The 24,509-nt window shown below is 36.3% G+C and overlaps 1 protein-coding gene across 1 annotated transcript in view; it reads left to right on the forward strand.

Annotated features, from left to right (window-relative positions):
- The window catches only part of LOC128642570 (V-type proton ATPase catalytic subunit A-like), a 74,588-nt gene that overhangs the window by 49,672 nt on the left and 407 nt on the right, over positions 1–24,509 (forward strand). Inside the window, exons 12-14 of the mRNA XM_053695338.1 lie at positions 10,088–10,291; positions 10,743–10,837; positions 11,775–11,946. Coding sequence (XP_053551313.1) covers positions 10,088–10,291; positions 10,743–10,837; positions 11,775–11,946 — 471 coding nt within the window. The remainder of the gene's footprint in view (positions 1–10,087; positions 10,292–10,742; positions 10,838–11,774; positions 11,947–24,509) is intronic.

Here is a 24,509-nt window from a genome sequence, read left to right on the forward strand (position 1 = left end):
ACAAGGAATTTCCCAAATTTTTTCCAAAAATTATATTTGAAAATTTAGATTTGTATTCGTACGTCACAATTTATGTACAATGATAAAGAATCACACACACTTGCCTTTTTGACAGCAATCTTATTCCATACAAAACACATAAAAAATACATTTAAAAGTACAGTTACACTCAAAAAAATAAGGGCTCAAAGATATGAGATCTCAGGTGATAGAAAAAGAAAGGCTGTAAAGGGCTTTAACATAGAGATACATACATGTAATATAAAATATTTTTTTAAAAATCATAAAAAGTAATAATAAAAATGTAATAAAAAATTAATAACAATTATTTAAAAAATATATATATTTTATATGCAATATTTAAAAAACATGCCTTAAGAATACAGTTTTTATGTGCGCTAATCTGACCTCTTTAAGATCTAAATCTCGAAAAAACGATGTGCAAAACTCATATTTTACATTCCTATGTTTTTCACATAGAAAATAATGTACTTTTTATTATGAAATATATATTTCTATATATGTTCATGTAAAATACATATTTAGGGGGCGAGGCCTGACCGAGCTCAGAGATGGCGGCGTAAAGTCAGAGCTCCGTGCAACAACAGGCTAAAATTAACAAAATCTCCTACCAGGCGTCCTCAAAACTCACCCTACCCCATGGGGAATTGACCCGATAGAGAATGGTCACTAAAATTTGGCGGGAGGAACACCTTAGAGTGACAGATGCTGCCCGGAACTTAACCGCAACACGCGGGAGGCAAATTCAAGGCCTCACAATCGACCGGCTTTGCACTAGCAGGGATCCATACATCAGCTGAGTGGCATTTATACTGATATACTCAGACCAAAGCGGCACTGAAATAAGGAATCCCTCTTCACCTGATAACTTCCCAGCTCTGAACATAAGGTAGGCCGCATCCAGCATAGAGTGACAAACTAAATGCGCCATTAACCAACATGGTGTAGCGAGAACATAAAGACCTACTCCTCTAAAGTAATTCCCATTACATACAAAGCCTATGAGCTGAATAATTGCATATAATGTATGCTATATAGCAATATAATAATCCACCTTTAATATATATACTCAGACTGTAGATTCAGACATACTGGACAATATTAGAAATGTTAGCACACATGGCTCTCATATCGCTGGCACATTGATATAATAGTAATCTCATAGTTACGAAAATAGGAGAGCTGATTAACCCCATCACTTCTCTGGCTTATAGCTACACTCCACTATCGACATTATTGTGGCAAGGGTATACAGATGTGACTCTCCGGAGGGATACATACATATACCACAGGCTTATCTGGCATTGTGTTAAACCTGCTGAGCTAACTTGAATTCCAGCAATTCCCAGACAGAGAAATGTCTTCCAGAAAATCTACCAAGGGTGACAAACCTCCTAAAAAATCTAATATGTCAACCTTTTTTAAAACCCCTCAATCAAGCAAAATTCCTAGCGTAGCCTCCTCAGAGGCAGAGGGAGAGGACGGTTAGATAGAGGAGAATTACGAGAAGATGATCTGATGCCTGTCACAAAAGCTGACTTACGCTTACTAGTCTCCAAACAGGATATATCTACTAACTTCGAAAAGTTGTGGGACAAGATAGACTCTATGCACTCTGCTGTAACAACAAGTCTATCTGAAATCAGAACAGACATAGCAGAACAAGACGAAACACTGAAAGAGGACCTGGATGTGGTCTCTCAAACTGTCACTTCACAACAACTGCTCTCAAAAATGCAGGAGAAACTTGAGGATTTGGAGAATAGAAACCAAAGAAATAACATTAGACTAGGTGTCTCAGAGACCATATCGAATAAAGATCTACACCCCTACCTATCTCAACTCTTCAGCCAAATAATAGGGGCGGTGGCAGATTACATCTTTAGTATTGAAAGGGTCCATCTGACTCTTAAACCAAAACCTAAAGAGGGTTTACCTCCTAGAGCTGGCTTTCTTTCTTGACAAAGAAAAAAATATTACAAGAATTACAATTACAATATTATTACAATATTGCAAGAAATAACCCCACTTTTAAGTTTCAGGGGAATGTAGTTCAGTTCTATCAGGACTTGAGTTTAAGGACACTTCAATGCAGAAACTCCATGAGACCTTTAACAACAATGCTAAGAAAGCAGCAAATTCAATACAAATGGGGGCTTCCCATTCACTCTTCATTTAAGGAAGCTCATCACCATCAGAGAAGAGGAGGACATTCCAGAAATTTGCAAACTTCTAGGCCTAGAGGTTCCTCTATTGTCACCTTCTGACTCTTCTCCCCCATCTTCTACACCACCAAAACACTCGCAGAACTCTACTAAGTGGACCAAGATTAATCGAAAACGACAAAAGAATTGAAAGTCAAAACATGAGGCACTTTTATAGTAGACTTAGCTGATTCCCTAGAAGAGAAAAAAAACTCTCATCCGACTGCTATTACTAAACTCTCCTAAACACTTGTATCCTTTATTGTTCTCTAATGTTGCTCATTCAAATAGCTGCCCTTCTTATTTTGTCTGGTTATTGGGCCTCCTTACAATAGGTATGCCTGTCAACACTGATGAAACAATGCCTTTAATAACTGTTATATGTTCAATGTTACTTTGTCTTTATATTTTATGTTGATTGTTGCTGTTGCACCACTCCCAAGCAGTAAGATGAAGTCTAACATGTTACTTAGTCACCGCACCTTTTTGGGATGCCACTAGTTTATATATAGTTTTCGCAATAATTGTTTTCCTATGTTATCCCCACTTACCATGTTGTACCTTGCCAAGAACATACGACTCTCGCAAATTCTTTACACTAACATCCAATAGACTAAGAGCAAAAAATCCCTATAGAGCATCTAGAACACTCCACCCTATTTTCATTCATCATACAGTAATAGCTACCAATCCTCCTCCTATCATGACTCCCAGAATACATTTAATTTCCCATAATGTTAAAGGGCTGAACACAGATATCAAACAAAAAACAGCTATGAATCAATACTCTGTTACACGCAAACCTCCTCTTTCTACAAGAAACTCGGGTAAAGCGGTGGGCCCAGATGGCTTCCCAGGGGAATGTTATCAATTATTCAGATCCACCTTAATACCTCATCTAACCAAATTTTGCAATGATATTCTGGAAAGTCACACTATCCCCGCTGAGTTGCTCCAAGCTAAAATTGTGGTTATAGCTAAGCCAGGTAAAGATCTTAGAAAATGCTCCGACTATCGTCCAATCTCACTCATTAATTAGGACTTTACTAAAATTCTTGCTAACCGACTTAAACAAATATTGCCCTCCCTGGTCCACCCTGACCAGGTGGGTTTTATCAAAGACAGAGAGGCCCCTGATAGTACTAGACTTATGATCAGCATCATCTAAATGAGTCACAGACACCTTCTCTGCTCCTATCGCTGGATGCGGAGAAGGCGTTTGATAGAATTGACTGGCGATATATGTTCTTAGTGCGCCAGCATATGGGGTTCAATTGCCCATTTATTACAGCTCTTGAGGCAATTTGTTTGCCCCCGACAGCACAGGTATCCTCTGCTGGCTAAAGTATAAAACCTTCCCAATAAAGAATGGTACTAGGCAGGGATGTCCTCTCTCGTCTCTTTTGTTTGCCCTATGTATCGGACCTTTGGCAGCTAATATTAGAAATAACCCAGATATTGCAGGCATAAAAATCAAGCAAAATGAATACAAATTGACGCTAATCGGGAATGGCATTTTGCTTACCATCACTAAACCGCTTCTCTCCCTACCCAATTTATATAATGTACTAGATAAATTCTCCACAATCTCAAGTTATCGAATCAATTCAGACAAATGTGAAGCATTACCCATTGCATTACCTCCTCGCACACAAAAATGAATAGAGTTAAACATCGATTTTAAATGGTCCAAACACTCCATTAAATACCTAGGCATCTATCTCACTACTCACTCTCATCAACTATATGAATACAATTATATCCCACTTTTTAAAACCATTAGGAAGGATATCCAAAAATGGAAATCGTATAACTTTTTCTGGCTTGGTCGTCAAGCGGCGGTTAAAATGAATATTTTGCCCCGCTTATTGTATCTTTTTAGTGCATTACCAATCAGAATTGTCATGTCAGACCTAGCCAATTTACAATCTGGTCTGCAAGCGTTTATTAGGGGTAAAAAAGTATCCAGAATTCGAAATGCGATATTGACTTGACATAGGTCAGCGGGGGGGGGGGGGGTTCCTAACCTCCTGGGCTATTATCGAGCCGCTAGACTAACAAATGAAAAGCAGACTTCCAAGGGAAGCCTTTTGGGTAACGTTGGAATCAGCCATTCGGGGATGGGAAGCCTCAGACGCTCCACTATGGGACAAACATTTCCTTAACACACACCCTAAACAATATAGATCCCCAACTATAGAAACTACATTACGCATTTGGACAAAACTAGCAAAAAAAGGAAACTTCTCCCTGACCATGCTCTACTCATGCCTATTAGATATCTGATACCCGGAGATCTCAGAAAACAAGTAAATAAATGGGAAAATAAAGGCCTTTATAGAGTAGCTGATTTATTAGAAAATAAAAAGATGCTCTCATTCAATCAATTACAACTTAAATTAGAACCCCTAGGGATACAGTGGTATCTCTATTTGAAGCTGCACTCCTCCTTATGTGCATATCTTAATCTTATCTCAACCCACACATATACAACACTAGAGAAAATATGTTACCTATAAGCCAGACCAGAACAGACTATCTCAAAATTGTATATAGTTATAGAAACAACACCAAGTGACCCCAAGACCTCAGTCATGATCAATTAGGAAAGAGACTTAGAGATCTCTCTAGAGATGAGTATGGGAGGATATCTTTCGTTCAGCGGGTCAAGGCCTCTTGAGCGCTGACTTGAGAGAAAACTCTGTAAAAACAATATTTTGATGGTACCTAACCCCACTAAAAACCTCACATATGCATCAAAACAATAGTAGGCTCTGCTACATGGGGTGTGGTAAACTAGGCACATATAGACATATGTGGTGGGACTGTGGTGAAGTCCAACCAATTTGGAATGCTTTATTTTCTCTACTTAATCATCTATTAGATGAAAATATCTAATGTCTCAAGAAATACAATAAACATATCAATTGCCTTAGTAAAATACTTTGCACGGTCACTAGGACTTGCATTGCAAGATATTGCAATAAATAATAGAGAATCAGTTAACAATCACCTAGATTACGAGTTTTGCGTTAGAGGCTGTGCGGTGCTAACGAGCAGTTATGCTCACTTACAGACAGCGCTGGTATTACAGGTTTTTACAAACCAGACAAGAAGTGAGCGTTGAGCAAAATTTTGCTCATTACCGCACTCCAATACCAGCGCTGCTTACGTTAGCGGTGAGCTGGTGTAACGTGCTCGTGCACGATTTCCCCATAGGAATCAATGGGGAGAGCCGGCTGAGAAAAAGTCTAACACCTACAAAAAAGCAGCGTAAAACTCACTAACGCAGTCCCATTGATTCCTATGGGGAAATAAATTTTATGTCTACACCTAACACCCTAACATGAACCCCGAGTCTAAACACCCCTAATCTTACACTTATTAACCCCTAATCTGCCGTCCCCGACATCGCCGACACCTACATTATATTTATTAACCCCTAATCTGCCGCTCCGGACACCGTCGACACCTACATTATACTTATGAACCCCTAATCTGCTGCCACCAACATCGCCGAACCCTACAGTATATTTATTAACCCCTACTCTGTTGCCCCCAATGTCACCGCCACCTACCTAAATTTATTAACCCCTAATCTGCCGTCCCCAACGCTGCCACTATAATAAAATATTAACCCCTAAACCGCCGTACTCCTGCCTCGCAAACATTAGTTAAATATTATTAACCCCTAATCTGCCGGCCCTAACATCACCGTCACCTCCTACACTACCTATAAGATAAACCCTAAGCTTTTTTAAATATATGAAAGGCTCTTTTGGAGCTGAGGGAAAAAAAATAGTTTTTTTTATCTCAAAATTATGATTAAAATAGTCACAGATGAAATATTAGCTACCATGTAACGATATATAAGAACCCTATGTGTATAGGAGGCAATTTGTATAATAAATCATACTACTTTTGTTGAAATAATAGATAGAATTTAATCAGTATAAATATACAAAAATTCAATAAAAAGTATGTTGTGGCCACAATTTCTAAAATATGATAATAATATGTCGATATAGACACTGTACTGTACTAATGGACCTAATCTATAGGAAAATATTGTAACTCATTCCGATTTTGCGAAATAATCCCAACAATATTGTGAGAATACAGATAGAAAAAACACTAATAGTGAAGAGATACAGATAGAATAACACTTAATAGTGAAGAAATTAAAATTCTCTTAAAACAAATGTCCGTATATTTTTTGTGGTTGGTGTGAATGTATCAATACATCATAAGTCTCTTTAAACACCGATACAAATTAGGATAGTATCCAAATATGGCTGTCTGCCAATGCTTTAATGTGATGGTGATGTTAAAGTGCAGTCTGTCTCCAAAGATAGTTTTAACACATTCCAAGACTGTGTGAGTGGTTGAATAAATGCAGATTTTTTTTATCCGTTTTTCCGTGTGAATTAAAAAGTCAGTTATTTCTGCAGCTTATCGCTACGTTTTAACATATTCCAAGATTGTGTGAACGGTTAAATTGATGCAGATTTTTATATCCGTTTTTTCGTGTGAATAAAATGTCAGTTATTTGTGCAGCTTATCGCTACATTTAGAAAGTAGTTGCTGTATTTAGAAATAGTGCACCAGGTGTAAGTGACGGTTATCTCTGTAATTCCTTATGGGCTTGTATTCGTATGTGATATTTTGGCTTAATGACAGACTTACCTGGCTGCGCTCCCTGGCCGGCGTTGTCCTTGCACGGCGGAAGTACTCACAGCCACTTCACTGCCCGATGTAGCCCGGTCTTTTCCTTCTTCAGTGTAGCTTGTCGATTTAGCTGAACAAGCCGCTGTTTGAACTGGATCCTCCTGTAGTCTTTCAACAGTTTTTGAAGGTAGGTGATGAGTGCAATAAATCCACAGGTTACTTCTACGCGTTTCAGCACTTAGCGGGCAGAAGTCTTCATCCAGACGGCATCTTCTATCTTCATCCATCCGGCGCGGAGCGGCTCCATCTTCAAGACATCCGACGCGGAGCATCCTTTTCCTTCCGACGGCTAACACTGAATGAAGGTTCCTTTAAATGACGTCATCCAAGATGGCGTCCCTTCAATTCCGATTGGCTGATAGAATTCTATCAGCCAATCGGAATTAAGGTAGAAAAAAATCCTATTGGTTGATGCAATCAGCCAATAGGATTGAAGTTCAATCCTATTAGCTGATCCAATCAGCCAATATGATTGAGCTGGCATTCTATTGGCTGATCCAATCAGCCAATAGAATGAATCAATTTTTTCTACCTTAATCCGATTGGCTGAAAGAATTCTATCAGCCAATTGAAATTGAAGGGACGCCATCTTGGATGACGTCATTTAAAGGAACCTTCATTCAGTGTTAGCCATCGGAAGGAAGAGGATGCTCCGCGTCGGATGTCTTGAAGATGGACCCGCTCCGCGCCGGATGGATGAAGATAGAAGATGCCGTCTGGATGAAGACTTCTGCCCGTCTGGAGGACCACTTCGTCCGGCTTGGATGAAGACTTCTCCCGGCTTCGTTGAGGACTTCGGCCCGGTTGGATGAAGACTTCTCCCGGTAAGGTGATCTTCAAGGGGTTAGTGTTAGTTTTTTTTAAGGGGTTATTGGGTGGGTTTTAGAGTAGGGTTGATTGTGTGGGTGGTGGGTTTTAATGTTGGGGGGGATTTGTAATTTTTTTACAGGTAAAAGAGCTGATTACTTTGGGGAAATGCCCCACAAAAGGCCCTTTTAAGGGCTATTTGTAATTTAGTGTAGGGTAGGGCTTATTTTTAATTTGAGGGGGCTTTTTTTTTTGTTAGGGGGATTAGATTAGGTGCAATTAGTTTAAAAATCTTGTAATTTGTTTATTATTTTCTGTAATTTAGTGTTTGTTTGTTTTTTGTACTTTAGCTAATTTTATTTAATTGCATTTAATTGTATTTAATTTAGGGAATTTAATTTAATTATAGTGTAGTGTTAGGTGTTGGTGTAACGTAGGTTAGGTTTTATTTTTCAGGTCAATTTGTATTTATTTTAGCTAGGTAGTTATTAAATAGTTAATAACTATTTAATAACTATTCTACCTAGTTAAAATAAATACAAACTTGCCTGTAAAATAAAAATAAACCCTAAGCTAGATACAATGTAACTGTTAGTTATATTGTAGCTATCTTAGGGTTTATTTTACAAGTAAGTATTTAGTTTTAAATAGGAATAATTTAGTTAATGATAGTAATTTGTATTTAGTTTTCTTTTAATTATATTTAAGTTAGGGGGGTTAGGGTTAGACTTAGATTTAGGGGTTAATAACTGTAGTATAGTAGCGGCGACGTTGGGGGGAGCAGAGAAGGGGTTAATAAATGTAGGTAGGTGTCGTCGATGTCAGGGACAGCAGATTAGGGGTTCATAATATTTAACTAATGTTTGCGAGGCGGGAATGCGGCGGTTTAGGGGTTAATATATTTATTATAGTGGCAGCGATGTCTGGTTCGGCAGATTAGGGGTTAAATTTTTTTTAGTGTTTGCGATGCAGGAGGTCCTCGGTTTAGGGGTTAATAGGTAGTTTATGGGTGTTAGTGTACTTTTTAGCACTTTAGTTAAGAGTTTTATGCTACGGCGTTATAGTGTAAAACTCTTAACTATTGACTTTAGAATGCGGTACCAGTCTTGCCAGGGGAGGTTCTACCGCAAAGCTCGTAATCTAGCCGAATGTTTGGTATTATTGGATTATCAAAGATGGGCCCAATTTACATTAAGTAGAGATACTCTCGGGATAGCTCAGGGACATTGCTATTTATTGTTCTTTGTTTATTTGTTTTTCTTTTTGTTGCATACGTCGAAACCAACCTATCTTCCTCTAAGCAAAGAAATACTATGAATGGAGAAGGACATTTTGCAAACTAGTCAATTAGATTAGCTGTAGAGATTCACTTTTGTCTAGACTTTAATCTTACTTTGTATGCTCTCTTATATTATTTGTTTTTTTCTTTAAAAATATGTAAACATAAAATACATATCTAAACCTATATATTTTATGAATAGATATGCAAGTATAGGTATATACATAAATATATATAGAAATATGTATTTAAGAATAAAATAACTATCCTGTAGATGAAGAACATTGGAATGGGAAATATGTACAGTAAATATACAGTAAAACACATAGAAACACATAGATACATATGTATGTATACATATATAGACATATATATATATATAAAAGTGCATTGTATTTATGAATAAATAGAACATATTCTTCTTTGAGAAGAATTTTGAAATGTGAAATATTATCATGTTAGGATAGCGCACTTGGTTAAAAGTGATCAGGTTTGCGTGACTTGTTTGGTGTTAGTTTTTTCCCCCCACTTTATGCACTCCATTGAAGACTGTGGGAGAATATGTTAATTAAAATCTCAATATTGTAACTTAAACTTTTTGCGGGCATCAGGTTAGTGCAGGGTATACGACGCGTGCAAACAATTCGAAGTCAAGCGCAGTTAGTGTGTGAGACAAAAATAGCGCTCCACTCGTAATCTCTCTTGTATGTACAATTATATTTTGAATGTCCCTTTTAAGTTCCATTAAATTATATATTATGCATATGAACGTAGATCAATTATATGAGTTCATTCATTTATTTAATTTTTATGAAATAGTGGAATTTATTTATATGAAACAGGGGAGATACTAATTCTTAAAAATTACTCTCATATACTATATAACCCCCACCCAGAGGGAATACATACTAATATAAAATTTCAGTGACAAAATAATCTGTTAAAAAAATCCACTAGCTAATGCTCTCATCACACAGTTGTAGAGTGTAAAAGAACATTTGAAAGGTGCCTGTTTTATTTAATGCTTCTCTTCATTCTCCAAAATTAGGTCTTCTGGGGTCTGGATAAAAAACTGGCACAAAGGAAACACTTCCCCTCTGTTAACTGGCTCATCAGCTACAGCAAATATATGAGGGCGCTGGAAGAATATTATGAGAGAAACTACAGTGAGCTGATTCCCCTGAGAACAAAAGCCAAAGAAATTCTTCAAGAAGAAGAGGATTTGGCAGAAATTGTACAGCTGGTGGGAAAGGTACAACATTGATGTCTTTCAGGGCCACCCTCTGCACGCTTATTCTCTTCCCCTGTATACCATGCCTTCTCTAGGGCCCACCCATGTCCCAACATACAGTGTTACTTATATAAAGAATAGCACTATATATTACACCTCCTGATACCATAAACAGTTCTTCATAAACTAAATACATGATGTACAGGATACCTTCTCATAGCCTCCCCCCCTAGTTGTGTGGGGCCATGGGCAGGTGCCCCTCTCACTGTGCCCAAAGGGCAGTCCTGGTGTCTTTACACTGCTGGGATTTACAGTATCAAGGCTCATTCAAAATCCATGTTCTTTATTTCACTACAAACAGGCATGTTAGTCTGCAGTTGTTTGAAATGTATAGCTAGAAGAAAGGCCTTTATTCTCTGCAGGTAATGGTCTTTTTTATAGCATGCTCCATGATATCTGTATTTCCCTTTAGGCTTCACTTGCTGAAGCAGATAAGATCACACTGGAAGTTGCCAAACTGATCAAAGATGACTTTCTACAACAAAATGGATACTCCGCTTATGACAGGTAAACTATCTCAAGGAAACTCCAAAACAACATGCAGACAACTAACTGCTAATACAATAGGCTTATTACAACACTTTTTAAAGGAACATAAAAGCCAAAATCAAACTTTCATAATTCAGATAGAAAATGCAATTTAAAGAGACTTTCAAATTTTCTTCTGTTGTTAAATTTACTTTGTTCCTTTGGTATTATTTGTTGAACCATATCTTGGTAGGCAATGCACTACTGGAAGCTAGCTGGTGATTGGTGGCTATATGCAAATGCCTCTCTTTATTAGTTTACCAGATGTGATCAAATGGGTCGCATTAGTGCATTGCTGCTCTGTTGCTGACTTTAATGATGTGTTTAACCCTTTTGCAGGGGTTAAACACATAGTTATAATCCGGCAAAGGTATGATAATAAAATGCTCTAACACATTAGAGCATTTTCATTTTATAGCTGTATGTTCCTTTAACCATATAAAATTATCTTATGACCAATTACCGGGTAGGAGTGCGTTTACATTTTTTGATGTATGTGTGTTGTACAGGCTATGATTACTGCTATTTGTTGAAAAGCATAAACCCTTAAGCTACGCTTTATCTTTTCTGTTGCTGTAACTCCTGTTTTAATCTGGATTAATAAAGTGTGTTTTTTTCTCTTTTATGGAGCTGGATTTACCCTTTTTTCATCGCTAACCAGCTGCCTCATCTTATTGTTATGATTGGTCAGATGTTATAATTGAGTTGCTGCTTATAGGCAACAGTTGTGTGTTGCGGAACAGCTGCTGCCATTGTGGGGGAGTCTCACTGGATCTAACCACTAAAGCGCTACTATATGCAAAAGCAACATAACAATGAAAACCACAAAAACGTCCCTGTGACCACATATGACCATGGGATGGAATATGGATAATTCATATTGGGACAATAATATTCTCTTCTTGTTTCTTGTTAGGTTCTGTCCTTTTTACAAGACGGTGGGGATGCTTCAGAATATGATAGCTTTTTATGATATGGCCCGTCATGCTGTGGAAGCAACAGCTCAAGCTGAGAACAAAATTACCTGGAATGTCATCCGTGAGAACCTTGGGGACATTCTTTATAAGCTGAGTTCAATGAAATTCAAGGTGAGCGTCACACACACAGCAACATATGAAAAATAGACCTTAACTTTTTTATCAACATCTTTTTGCTTTAATCCTTGAATTGTTCTGTTTAGTTGTAACTTGGCACTTCTGAAATAACTTGATCCACTGGATACTGTGATTATATATATTAGTAAGAATGTTGTGTATGTAACTATGAATGTATAAATTCTATATCAGGGGTCATCAATTGTGGACCTCCAGAGGTTTTGGAAATACATTTCCCATGATGCTCAGCCAGCATTTCAGCTGGCTGAGCATCATGGAAAATGTAGTTCCAAAACCTCTGGAGAGCCACAATTGATGATCCCTGTTCTATATTGTTTTCTTTATTTATAGAAATTATATAACTTCTTTCAAAAATACATCTATAGTTTAGTCCTATTATTGTAAACAAAAATCTTCAAAGACTTCATTACAGTTTTTTTTGTTTATACCAAAGGTCAGAAAAAAATAATGAAATAGACAATAGAAAACATAGTCGGCCTGCTTACAAGTGGCTCGCTAATGATAGTGCAGGACCTGATGAGCAGCAACTTGATGTTACAGGTCCATGGTAAATCATATTTATCAGCGAAGGTTTAGCACGGCCGAAGTTGCTCTAGCTCACCCATTTCTTTCAATGGATATCATGACCATGCTGAAATGACAAGTTTAAATACATGTAAAACATATTAAAATAAAGTATTACAGTTATATATACACTTTTTAATTAAAACAAATACTTTTAATAATGATAAATATTTTAAAAGGGTTAAAAAGAGATATGGTATATTGCAAGGTGTTTGACTGGAAAGGGTTCCAATGTGTGTAATATATATATATATATATGTCTAAATATGTATATGTGTGTATGTATACATGTATATACAAAATATCCCCCTCTGCAGCTCTAAACAAATGCACAGCTGAAAGTCAGTAGACGGTTCAAAGGGAAACTCACCCGGCAAACTGTATATGTGGCTGAGGCTCTGTGATGCAGTGACGGATCATTCACCTAGTGCCTGGATGTATCCTCCACTCCAGTCTGGGTCCCCGTGCCGCCAACCTCCTAGACTGCCACTAAAACCGAAGCTCCTAACCGGGTGAGCGTTCTCCTGATCCTTAGTGGCAAAACATGCCTCTGTTGTTGCTACCGGCACTTACGGATGACGTACTGCTGTGACTCGACCTATGACAGCATCTGTTGGTCCAGGTAGTACTGAGGCTCAGCTGGGAGGTAATTAGAATATCCAACAGCAAGAGAAAAACCAGCAAACCTCAAAGCACTGAAATAAACAATGTTCTTTATTGGAGATAAGTAAAAAACAGCATAGAAGCAAGTAGCCCTTGCAACCTTTGAAAAATCCAGTCCTACGCGTTTCAGCAGCCTTCTGCCTTAATCATGGACTTAACTAAAGTGACAATGAAACATCCTTAAATACACCTGAGTCTTCAGGTGTAAAAAAAACATAGGTTGCGTATTTAAAGGGACATGACCAAATACCAAATATAAGATCACAAACACATGGATATACTAGCATAATTGAGGGTTAACACGAAATCTATGCTATTTTAAAGTTATCATGCAGTTCTCATGTAAACCATAATGTGATAGATAACAGGGTAAAAATAAATCAATGTATATTGACAAGTTGAGTGATTGTGTACATAGATGAAATGAAGTTAGATGGCCAAAATGAAGGTATAAACACAGATATATTAATATAGTAATATAATTAACTCCTCATATTAAATTTAGTATGCATCAGAAAACATAGTGGAGCCTTAGAAAAACAAAACAGTACATAAACATAGATAATGATCTTATTGTAGATACATTCCAAGATTGAATAACAAATATTATGTCAAACCTATAATTAATCTAATATGTATATTAGAATGTAATGTACAAATGAATTAGTAGATATATAAGAGCATATAGAATAAAAAGATTGATCTAGAGAAATCATACAGGGTCCACAACTTGTATATAAAGGGGAGTCCTCATAGAGCTATTTAAATAAGCTATCACTTACAATCATAGTTATTAGCCAAAAGAGATATGAGAGGAAACAACCCTAGAATTGTACAGTTGATTGAATAGTGGGAATAAAATGACCCAAATAAACACATAATAAATATACAAAACAGAGAGGTATGCAATAGACTATATTGTTGTCAAAAGAATACATTTTACTAACCACTATGAGGTGATGAAAAAGAAATGGGGAGATATATCAATATAAAATCATCATTAAATTCTAAACAGTGAATATGACCTACAAGTATCAATCAGTTTGGGCGGCACCAAAAATTAAAGGGACAGTCTAGTCCAAAATAAACTTTCATGATTCAGATAGGGCATGTAATTTTAAACAATTTTCCAACTTTTATCACCAATTTTTCTTTGTTCTCTTGGTATTCTTAGTTGAAAGCTTAACCTAGGAGGTTCATATGCTAATTTCTTAGACCTTGAAGACCGCCTCTTAAGAATGCATTTTAACAGGTTTTTCACCACTAGAGGGTGTTAGTTCATGTTTTTCATATAGATAATATTGTACTCGTGCACGTGAAGTTACCTGGGAGCGATCACTGATTGGCTAAACTGCAAGTCTGTCAAAAGAACAAATAAAGGGGCAGTCTGCAGAGGCTTAGATACAAGATAATCACAGAGGTAAAAAATATATAAATATAACTGTGTTGGTTATGCAGAACTAGGGAATGGGTAAACAAGGGATTATATATCTTTTAAAACAATAACAATTCTGGTGTAGACTGTCCCTTTAATGATGTCGCCATCTATATTGAAGCCCTTGGGTTTTCTAGTCTGCATTTTGAAGATCCAAAAAGCTTCTTTGTATAGCAATTTGGCCGATCTGTTGCCTCCACGAATGGAGGGTCTTATTGGATCAATCACCTGCCATTTGAATGTTGCAACCGCTTTGTCATGAAGATGTATAAAATATCTAGCCAGATCAGAGCATTCAATGCCATTCTCAATATTTTTGAGATGCTCTCTAATCCTACTTCTACACTCCCTGGTGGTGCACCCAACATATTGCTTTTTGAATAGTGTGCAATCCACCAGGTATATCACAAATGTAGAGCGACAGTTAGTATAAGAGTCAAGGTCATACACCTTCTGAGTAATGTATGACTGAAAATTCCATGAAATCCGAGTGAATCCACAGGATATACAGTTACTGAAGTGACATTTGTAATGACCCTTGACTTCCAACCAACTGCTCCTATTTGTGGGAGATTGGCGTGGCAAACTAGGGGACAGTGTGTCACCTAGTGTACACCCTTTCCTTGATACAAAATTGCAGCCTTGCGATACAAAGTCTTTAAGGCTGTCCTCTGCTGTGAGGATTGGAAGATTCTTTTCTTCTTCTTCACAATATCACAGATGGTGTCAAATTGTGCACTATAAGTGGTTATAAAAGTGGGTTTGGATATATGGATTTTTCATAGGTTGCAAGGGCTACTTGCTTTTATGCTGATTTTTTTACTTATCTCCAGTAAAGAACATTGTTTATTTCAGTGCTTTGAGGTTTGCTGGGTTTTCTCTTGCTGTATGTATACATGTCTATATATGTGTATACATGTGTATTTATGTGTTTATAGGTGTAAATATTTGTTGAACATATATATAGGGTTTTTAGCAATTTTAGCCCTTCCCAGTCAAATACCTTAAAATATGCAATATCATTTTTATCAATTTTAATGTGTTTTGAATAGAAATCCTTGAAATTCCCATGTTCTTCACTTAGTACCCTCCACTAATATTGGCACCCTTGGTAAATATGAGCAAAGAAGGCTGTGAAAAATTGTCTTATTATTTAACCTTTTGATCTTTTGTTCAAAAAATACACAAGAATACTCTGCTCTCATGGATATCAAACAATTGCAAACACAACATAGGTTTATTTAAAAAAAAAAAAATATGTGTGGCACAATTTCAAGGTTGACGCTGGTTGACTCTCCTCTTCAGTTCACCCCACAGGTTTTCTATGGTGGTCACCTCAGGGGACTGGGATGGCCATGGCAGGACCTTAATGTTGTGGTCAGTAAACCATTTTGTGTTGATTTTGATGTTTGTTTTGGATCATTGTCCTGCTGGAAGATCCAACCACGGCCCATTTTAAGCTTTCTGGCAGAGGCAGTCAGGTGTTCATTTAATATCTATTGAAATGATGCCATATATGATGCCATATATCCTAACAAAATATCCAGGTCCTCTGGCAGAAAAATCGCCCCAAAACATTAAATAGCCACCACCATATTTTAGAGGTACTTTTTCATATACCTGCCTCTGATGTTTATTGCCAAAAAGCAGGTTTAATCTGACCATAGAACCTGATCCCGTTTAAAGTTCCAGTAGTGTCTGGCAAACTGAAGATGCTTAAGTTTGCTTTTGGATGAGACTAGAGGCTTTTTTCTTGAAACCCTTCCAAACAGCTTGTGGCAATGTAGGTGACGTCAGATTGTAGTTTTGGAGACTTTCTGCAATTATCCAGTTGTGATCCTTGGAGATATTTTGGCCACTCGTCACAGTGCGTATAGACAATATAGACATGATTTCTCTTCCAGGTTGATTCATAACATTTGCAGTTGACTAAAACTTCTTAAAGGGATACTGAACCCAATTTTTTTCTTTTGTGATTCAGATAGAACATGCAATTTTAAGCAAGTTTCTAATTTACACCTATTATCAAATGTTCTTCATTCTCTTGGTATCTTTAATTGAAAAGCAAGAATGTACGTTTAGATGGCGGCCCATTTTTGGTGAACAACCTGGGTTGTTCTTGCTGCTTGGTGGATTGATTTAACTGACCAATAAACAAGTGCTGAACCAAAAAAATAACTTAGATGCAAATAAAGATAGCAAGAGAACGAAGAAAAATTGATAATAGGAGTAAATTAGAAGGTTGCTTAAAATTGCATGCTCTATCTGAATCATGAAAGAAAAAAACTGGGTTCAGTGTCCCTTTAATTATTGCCCTAATGGTGGAAATTGACATGTTCAATGCTTTTGCTATTTTCTTATAGCCACTTACCATTTTGTGAAGCCCAATAACCTATTGCCGCACATCACGGCTATATTCCTTGGTCTTACCCATTGTGATGAATATATCAGGGAATTTGACCTATGTGTCACCTCATATTTATACCCCTGCGAAACAGGAAGTCAGGGTTGAACAATTTCCTGTCACCCTAGTCACCCAGATGTATTAAAACATGTAAAATATCAATGGGAATATACTTTGAAAATATTTTTTCTCATATGAATTTATAGGGGTGCCAATAATTGTATCCATGAGAGCAGAATATGTTTGTATATTTTTTGAACAAAAGGTTATACAGTAAATCATTTTTTTCACAGCCTTCTTTGCTCTTATTTACCATGGTGCCAATATTAGTGGAGGGCACTGTATCTATATACACTATTAAAAAGTAGTAAAGAGAAGACACTAGAAGTTATGACAAAGGATATTTGTTTAGTGCATAATACAACAGTTAAAAATAAAACTTTGTTTATTTCATTGTGTGCTATGATGACTTGGTAAATTTATTATGAGGACATGCTGGTGCTTAAATAAAAGACTCTACTGCATTAGATCATTTTATTTTTGTACTAATGCTCACCCACTAACCCCACAAAAGGGGTTAAATACATTATTAAAGTCCTACAGGAGTCACAATGCCAAGCTGGTCCTGGGCAGGACAGGAAGGGTGATTGGCAGCTACATGAGTATGCTGTTCTTGATTGGCTTACTGGTCCAGCCCAGCTAGGAGCATCTTAGCATTACAGCTTCCAATTTGGACTTTAGCTTTAAATTTAACATCTTTTCAGGGGTTAAATACATAGGAGTTGAACACAGCCATTTGATAGTTATCACCATGTTAACAGCTGCAGATGAGCCCTTTTCAATGTCAATATGATCACAATCAGTCCGTTTCATTATCTATCAACAGCATTTTTTTCAAGTATCATTTTGGTGAAAAATTGCCATCTACTTAACATGTGCTATTCCTGTTTGGCTGATCACAATCCAAATTCTAGATACTTAATGACCCATGTAAAAGGACATTTTTTTACAAATTTCACAGCTTAAAGGACTTGACAAAGCCAAGACGCACTTTTAACAATAAAACTATTACCAAGTACTTCAACAAGTTTGAGAATAAAATGTACGTTTTGCACAAGGATAAAACACTTGTAAATGACTCTGCCATATTGGATGATGCTAGCAACGTCACCAAACAGATACAAACTCTACCTGCTTAATAAAATCAGGATAAATAAATATTATTAATAACATTTACAATAATAAGAATCAACAACAAACACACATGCCCACTATACTGACTCTGGTCAAATTCCTTAAAAATACATATACACACATACTATGGTTTTGAAGAGCAACGGGTAAATTGCACGTCATCTACCACACATAATTAGCATACAAACCCTCACTGAACACCAGGAATATGCCATTTTGTTTATCCATTATCTTGTGTATTTGTGTTTTAGATTACAAAATCAGTAGTTTAACAACAAAGATAACAAATTGTGTTGTTTTGAGAGGTAATTACTTCAAGGTTCAGGATTATCAACAGCAGAAGCATTTTGTGATTGTGATCACTGTAAAAACAGACTGCCAATTCAAACTCAGGTTCAGAAAATATTATTTGCCAAATACAAGAGCAATATTGGGATCACATCCAAGGTTAGGTGCAATCATATTTCTTTCATGTAATTAGCAAGAGTCCATGAGCTAGTGACGTATGGGATATACATTCCTACCAGGAGGGGCAAAGTTTCCCAAACCTTAAAATGCCTATAAATACACCCCTCACCACACCCACAATTTAGTTTTACAAACTTTGCCTCCCGTGGAGGTGGTGAAGTAAGTTTGTGCTAAATTTCTACGTTGATATGCGCTTCGCAGCAGGCTGAAGCCCGGTTTTCCCCTCAGAGTGCAGTGAATGTCAGAGGGATGTGAAGAGAGTATTGCCTATTTGAATTCAATGGTCTTCCTCTAGGGGATCTTTTTCATTGGTTCTCTGTTATCGGTCGTAGAGATTTCTTCTCCTACCTCCCTTTTCAGATCGACGATATACTCTTATATACCATTACCTCTACTGATTCTCGTTTCAGTACTGGTTTGGCTATCTACTATATGTAGATGAGTGTCCTGGGGTAAGTAAATCTTATTTTTTTGTGACACTCTAAGCTATGGTTGGGCACTTTATATGTAAAGTTCTAAATATATGTCTATAAACTTATATTTGCCTTGATTCAGGATAATCAGTATTCCTTTAAAATTCAGACTGTCAGTTTCATTATTTGGGATAATGCATTTCAAATTATTTTTTCTTTACCTTGAAAATTTTCAATTGACCATTTTTTCCTGCGTGCTGTTAGGCTCGCGGGGGCAGAAAATGTTTCTTTTTATTGCGTCATTTTTGGCGCAGACTTTTTTGGCGCAAAAATGTGTCATTTCCGGCGCCGTAGTTGATGCCGGAAGTTGTATTCTGTGAACGTCATTTTTTGACGCATGCGTATTCAGACATTTTTGTGCGCCAAAAAATGTGGGCGTTCCACTTTTTTCCTCACATTATTTAAACCTCACTTTTTTTATTGCTTCTGGTTTCTAGAAGCTTATTATTTTGCATTCTTTCCCATTCCTGAAACTGTCATTTAAGGAATTTGATAATTTTGCTTTAAATTTTGTTTTTTTCTATTACATATTGCAAGATTTCACTGTTCTGTTTCAAAACGTACTAAGGGATTCCGTTGACTGAGTTCAGTCCTACCAAAGCTAAGTTCATTTATTTTCAATGTTATGAATGTTTATCTTTAGCTATGGTTTGTTATAAGTTTCATGTTAAACTTTTATATGCAGAATTCACAAGTATTTATGCTTTATATATTGCTATTCTTTTTACATCTTATGTACAAGAAATACTTAGAAGATTTATAAGAATATTTTTCTGATTCTATTTTAAAGGCTTTGTCTGACTTCGTGCCTTCTAATAAAATTTTTAGGTCTTTTTCAAACTTCTTTTTTAATTATTGAAGTTTCAAATGACCAACAACATACTAATTTATCCTTCTCTGATGATGTTTTTTCTCATTCAGAATTTTCTTCATCAGATATTGACACTAACAAATCTACTTTTTTATTTTTTTATTAAAGTACATTTGTTCTTTGTTGAAAAGGTGTTGATTATTTTGGATATTAAGGTAACTAGTTCTTTTTCAAGACTAGCTAACATTTTATTTCTGCTTATTTTTTCTTCTGTGTTTTCAGAGGTTTTTTTCCAGTTCCTCATACTAGGGAATGGAATAGGCTGAGAATTTTCTTTTATTCCTTCTTCAAAGGTTTTAAACTATATTCTTTGCCGGCAGTTAAATTCAATTTTGAGGGTTCTCCAATTTATTGGGACTATCTCTACTCCTACTAATTATGCTATTGTTTCTATAGCAAAATAGTATTTATTTTCTTATTTATGGAAAATTATTTAGTTTCAGGTACTTTTCTTGGACCTGTGATTTATTTGGATGATGTTGCAATTGCGTCATTTTTTCTGTTTACTTTAAGATCAAGTATCAGATTATGATTTATTTTAGCCTTGTTAAAGGGACAAAATTTACTAGACTAGGTGCTGTTGCATTTGTCTTGTTGTTTTGCATTTATTGATTATGCAAGTCCAGTGTATTGACTGGTCCTTTAACTGGACTATCATGCTAATAATTTCATTTGTGTCTTCATTTTATTGAATATTTTCGCAAATGATGTTTAATCTATGTCTTTAGCTGTTTTAGCTAGAAGAATTTTGTGATTTCTAAAAATCCATATTTCTTTTGTTCTAAGATAATCAATTATTTGTTTTATAATTGGATTCAATTCTTAACTGTTACTCTGGGCTCCAAGATTGAGTTCTAAGACTAAAACTTTAAGCTTATATTAGTTTGGTTGTTCTTATTAAGGAACAAATTCCTGAATTCTTTCCCAAGTAACATGTTTTTAATTGGAAATTTTTCAGTTCAAAATCAGCTCACTAAAATTGCGATGTACGTGCCGTATTCCAGCTCGGCTGGTAAGGGGCAGGTTAAGACTTTTTTGAACTTTATTTGGTTCTATTCGTTCCAAATTTCTTTGATTTTGGGTACAGAATAAGTTCAGAATAAACCGTCTGTGAGAAGTCTTTTTTCTCTATTATATTCCAGCTATTCCAGTAAGGCTAACACTTTATTTAAGTGTGTTTCGGTCCTATATATTTTGGGTAATGTTGAAGCATGGCTGATCACCCGTGGGGTTCAAGCGCTGCTCAGACCTGGAATCTTCTGGGGTATTTCTTCCAGTTCCATTTTTAGGAACTGGGTTTTGGAGTTTTATTCAAACTATTCTGCCTTTTTTTGGTCAGTGATAGCATTATTTGTTTTCATTAGATACAATAAATGCATATTTTAATTTTTCTATTTTCATTCCGATTATTTTCTGAGGATGCGGAATCTCATATGATTCACTTTGTTCTTCCAGGACATAGTTAGAGGATCTTTTTTTTCAAAAGCTCTTGATTCCTCACACAAGGGTCACCTTTTTTAGGTTTCCAGATAGTTTGTGTCACTGTCTTTGTCTCTATCAGACAAGGGACAATTTTATTGGGTTCCGTCTGTCAGTACTTTTAGTCTCTATTATTTCCTTCAGTTGCTATATATGCATAGAAGTTTTAGGTCTTATGGCCACAGCATTGGATTCAATTCCCTTTGCTCATTTTCAATAGAAAGAACCTTTCCAGTTTTTTATGCTGAATTATGGTGCAGGGATTCTAGGATTTCACATTTTAAATCTTCGAATCCTAATATTTATCTATCTTGGTTTGGTGGTTAAGATCACCATCATTTAGTTCTACAGGTCTCTTCGCTTCTTTCAACCTGGACCATGATCTCTACAGATGTGAGTCTTTTTGGTTGGGAGGCTGTCTGAGGATCTCTGTCAGCACAAGGGGTTTGGAAATCTCAGGAGGCGAGATTACCATTTGATATTTTAGAACTCCGTGCATTCTCAAAGTTTTTCAGTTAGTTTCTTTTTGAAGAAGAGACATTTATTGTTTATCAGACAATATCACAACTATGGTGTATGTCAATCATCAGGGTGTGACTATCAGTCCTTAGGCTGTGACAGAAGTGTCTCGGATATTAGCTTGGGCGAAATCCAGCTCCTATCTAAATTCTGTGTTTTTTTTTCCCAGGTATAGATAATTGGGAAGCGGATTATCTCTGTTAATCAAGCTTTACATCCGGGAGAATGGTCTCTCATACCCAGATATGTTTTTCAATTTTTCAGATGTGAGCATTTCTAGAAATAGATCTGTTGGCATCTCATCTGAATAAAGAACTTCCCAGGGGCCTATTCAGGTCCGGGGATCCTCAGGCGGAAATAGTATATGCATTGACATTTCTTTGGAATTATCTTTTTGCCTATTTCTTTTCCGCCTCTAGTTCTTCTTCCAAAGTGATTTCCAAAATTCTTATGGAGTATTTGTTTGTTCTGCTGGTGGCTCCAGCATGGCCTCTCAGGTTTTGGTATGCGGATCTCATTCGGATGGCCAGTTGCCAACCTTGGACACTTCCGTTTAAACCAGACCTTCTTTCTCAAGGCCCATTTTTTCCATCAGGATCTCAAATCATTAAATTTGAAGGGATGGAGATTGAACGCTTGATTTTTAGTCATAGAGGTTTCTCTGACTCATTGATTAATACTATGTTTCAGGCTCGTAAATCTGTCTCTAGAAAGATTTATTATCGAGTCTGGAAGACCTACTTTTCTTGGCATTCTTTTAAAATTTATAGAATTTTATAATTTTTTCAGGTTGGTTTGGATAAGGTTTTGTCTTCAGTTCTTTGATAGGACAAATCTCTACTCTTTCTGTTCTTTTTTCACAGAAAGATTGCTAATCATCCTGATATTCATTGTTTTGTACAGGCTTTGGTCCGTATCAAGCCTGTCATTAATTCAATCTCTCCTCTTTGGAGTCTCAATTTGGTGCTGAGGGCTTTACAGGCTCCTCCGTTTGAAACTATGCATTCTCTGAACATTAAATTACTTTCTTGGAAAAGTATTGTTCCTTTTGGTTATTTCTTCTGCTAGAAGAGTTTTTGAGTTATCTGCTCTTTTTTGTGAATATCCTTTTCTGATTTTTCATCAGGATAAGGCAGTGTTACTTCCTGATATTCATCATTTTGTTCAGGTTTTTGATTCGTATCAAACCTGTTATTAAGCCAATTTCTCCTCCTTGGAGTCTTAATTTGGTTCTGAAGGCTTTTCAGGCTCTTCTATTTGAGCATATGCTTGCTCTGGACATTAATTACTTTCATGGAAAGTATTTTTCTTTTTGGACATCTCTTCAGCTAGAACAGTTTTTGGATTATCTGTTCTTTCTTGTGAATCTCATTTTTCTGATTTTTTCATCAGGATAATGTGGTTTTTGCTGTCCTCATTTCAATTCTTACCTAAAGTTGTAAATTCTAACAACATTAGGGAGGAATTATTGTTTTCCTAAAACCTCTTTGGGGAGATTCTTACTTTCTTTGGATATGGTAAGAGTTTTTTGAAATTCTATGTTGAAGCTATTCAGATTTCAGATAGACTTCTAGTCTATTTGTTATCTTTTCTGGTTTTAGGAAGGTCAAAAGGCTTCTGCCATTTATTTGGCATCTTGTTTAAACTTTTGATTCATCATGCTTATTTGGAGTTGGGTGGATTCCCGCCTCTGAGGATTACGGCTCATTCTACTAGGTAAGTTTCTACTTCCTGGGCTTTTTAAGAATGAAGCTTCTGTTGATCAGATTTGCAAAGCAATGACTTGGTCTTCTTTGCATACTTTTACTATGTTCTACCATTTTGATGTTTTATCTTCTTTAGAAGCAGTTTTGGTAGAATGGTACTTCAGGCAGCTGTTTCAGTTTGATTCTTCTGCTTATAATTTCAGTTTTTTTCATTATAAAAATTGAAATTTTTTTGATTTGGGTAGTGGATTAATTTTTCAGCGGAATTGGCTGTCTTTATTTTATCCCTCCCTCTCTAGTGACTCTTGCGTGGAAGTTCCACATCTTGGGTATCTGCTATCCCATACGTCACTAGCTCATGGACTCTTGCTAATTACATGAAAGAAAACATAATTTATGTAAGAACTTACCTGATAAATTCATTTCTTTCATATTAGCAAGAGTCCATGAGGCCCACCCTTTTTTGTGGTGGTTATGATTTTTTGTATAAAGCACAATTATTCCAATTCCTTATTTTTTGATGCTTTCGCTGCTTTCTTATCACCCCACTTCTTGGCAATTCGTTAAACTGAATTGTGGGTGTGGTGAGGGGTGTATTTATAGGCATTTTAAGGTTTGGGAAACTTTGCCCCTCCTGGTAGGAATGTATATCCCATACGTCACTAGCTCATGGACTCTTGCTAATATGAAAGAAATGAATTTATCAGGTAAGTTCTTACATAAATTATGTTTTTTTGCAACAGTGATGTGTATATGTCCC

The sequence above is a fragment of the Bombina bombina genome, chromosome 1 (genome assembly GCF_027579735.1).
Source record: "Bombina bombina isolate aBomBom1 chromosome 1, aBomBom1.pri, whole genome shotgun sequence".
NCBI lineage: Eukaryota > Metazoa > Chordata > Amphibia > Anura > Bombinatoridae > Bombina > Bombina bombina.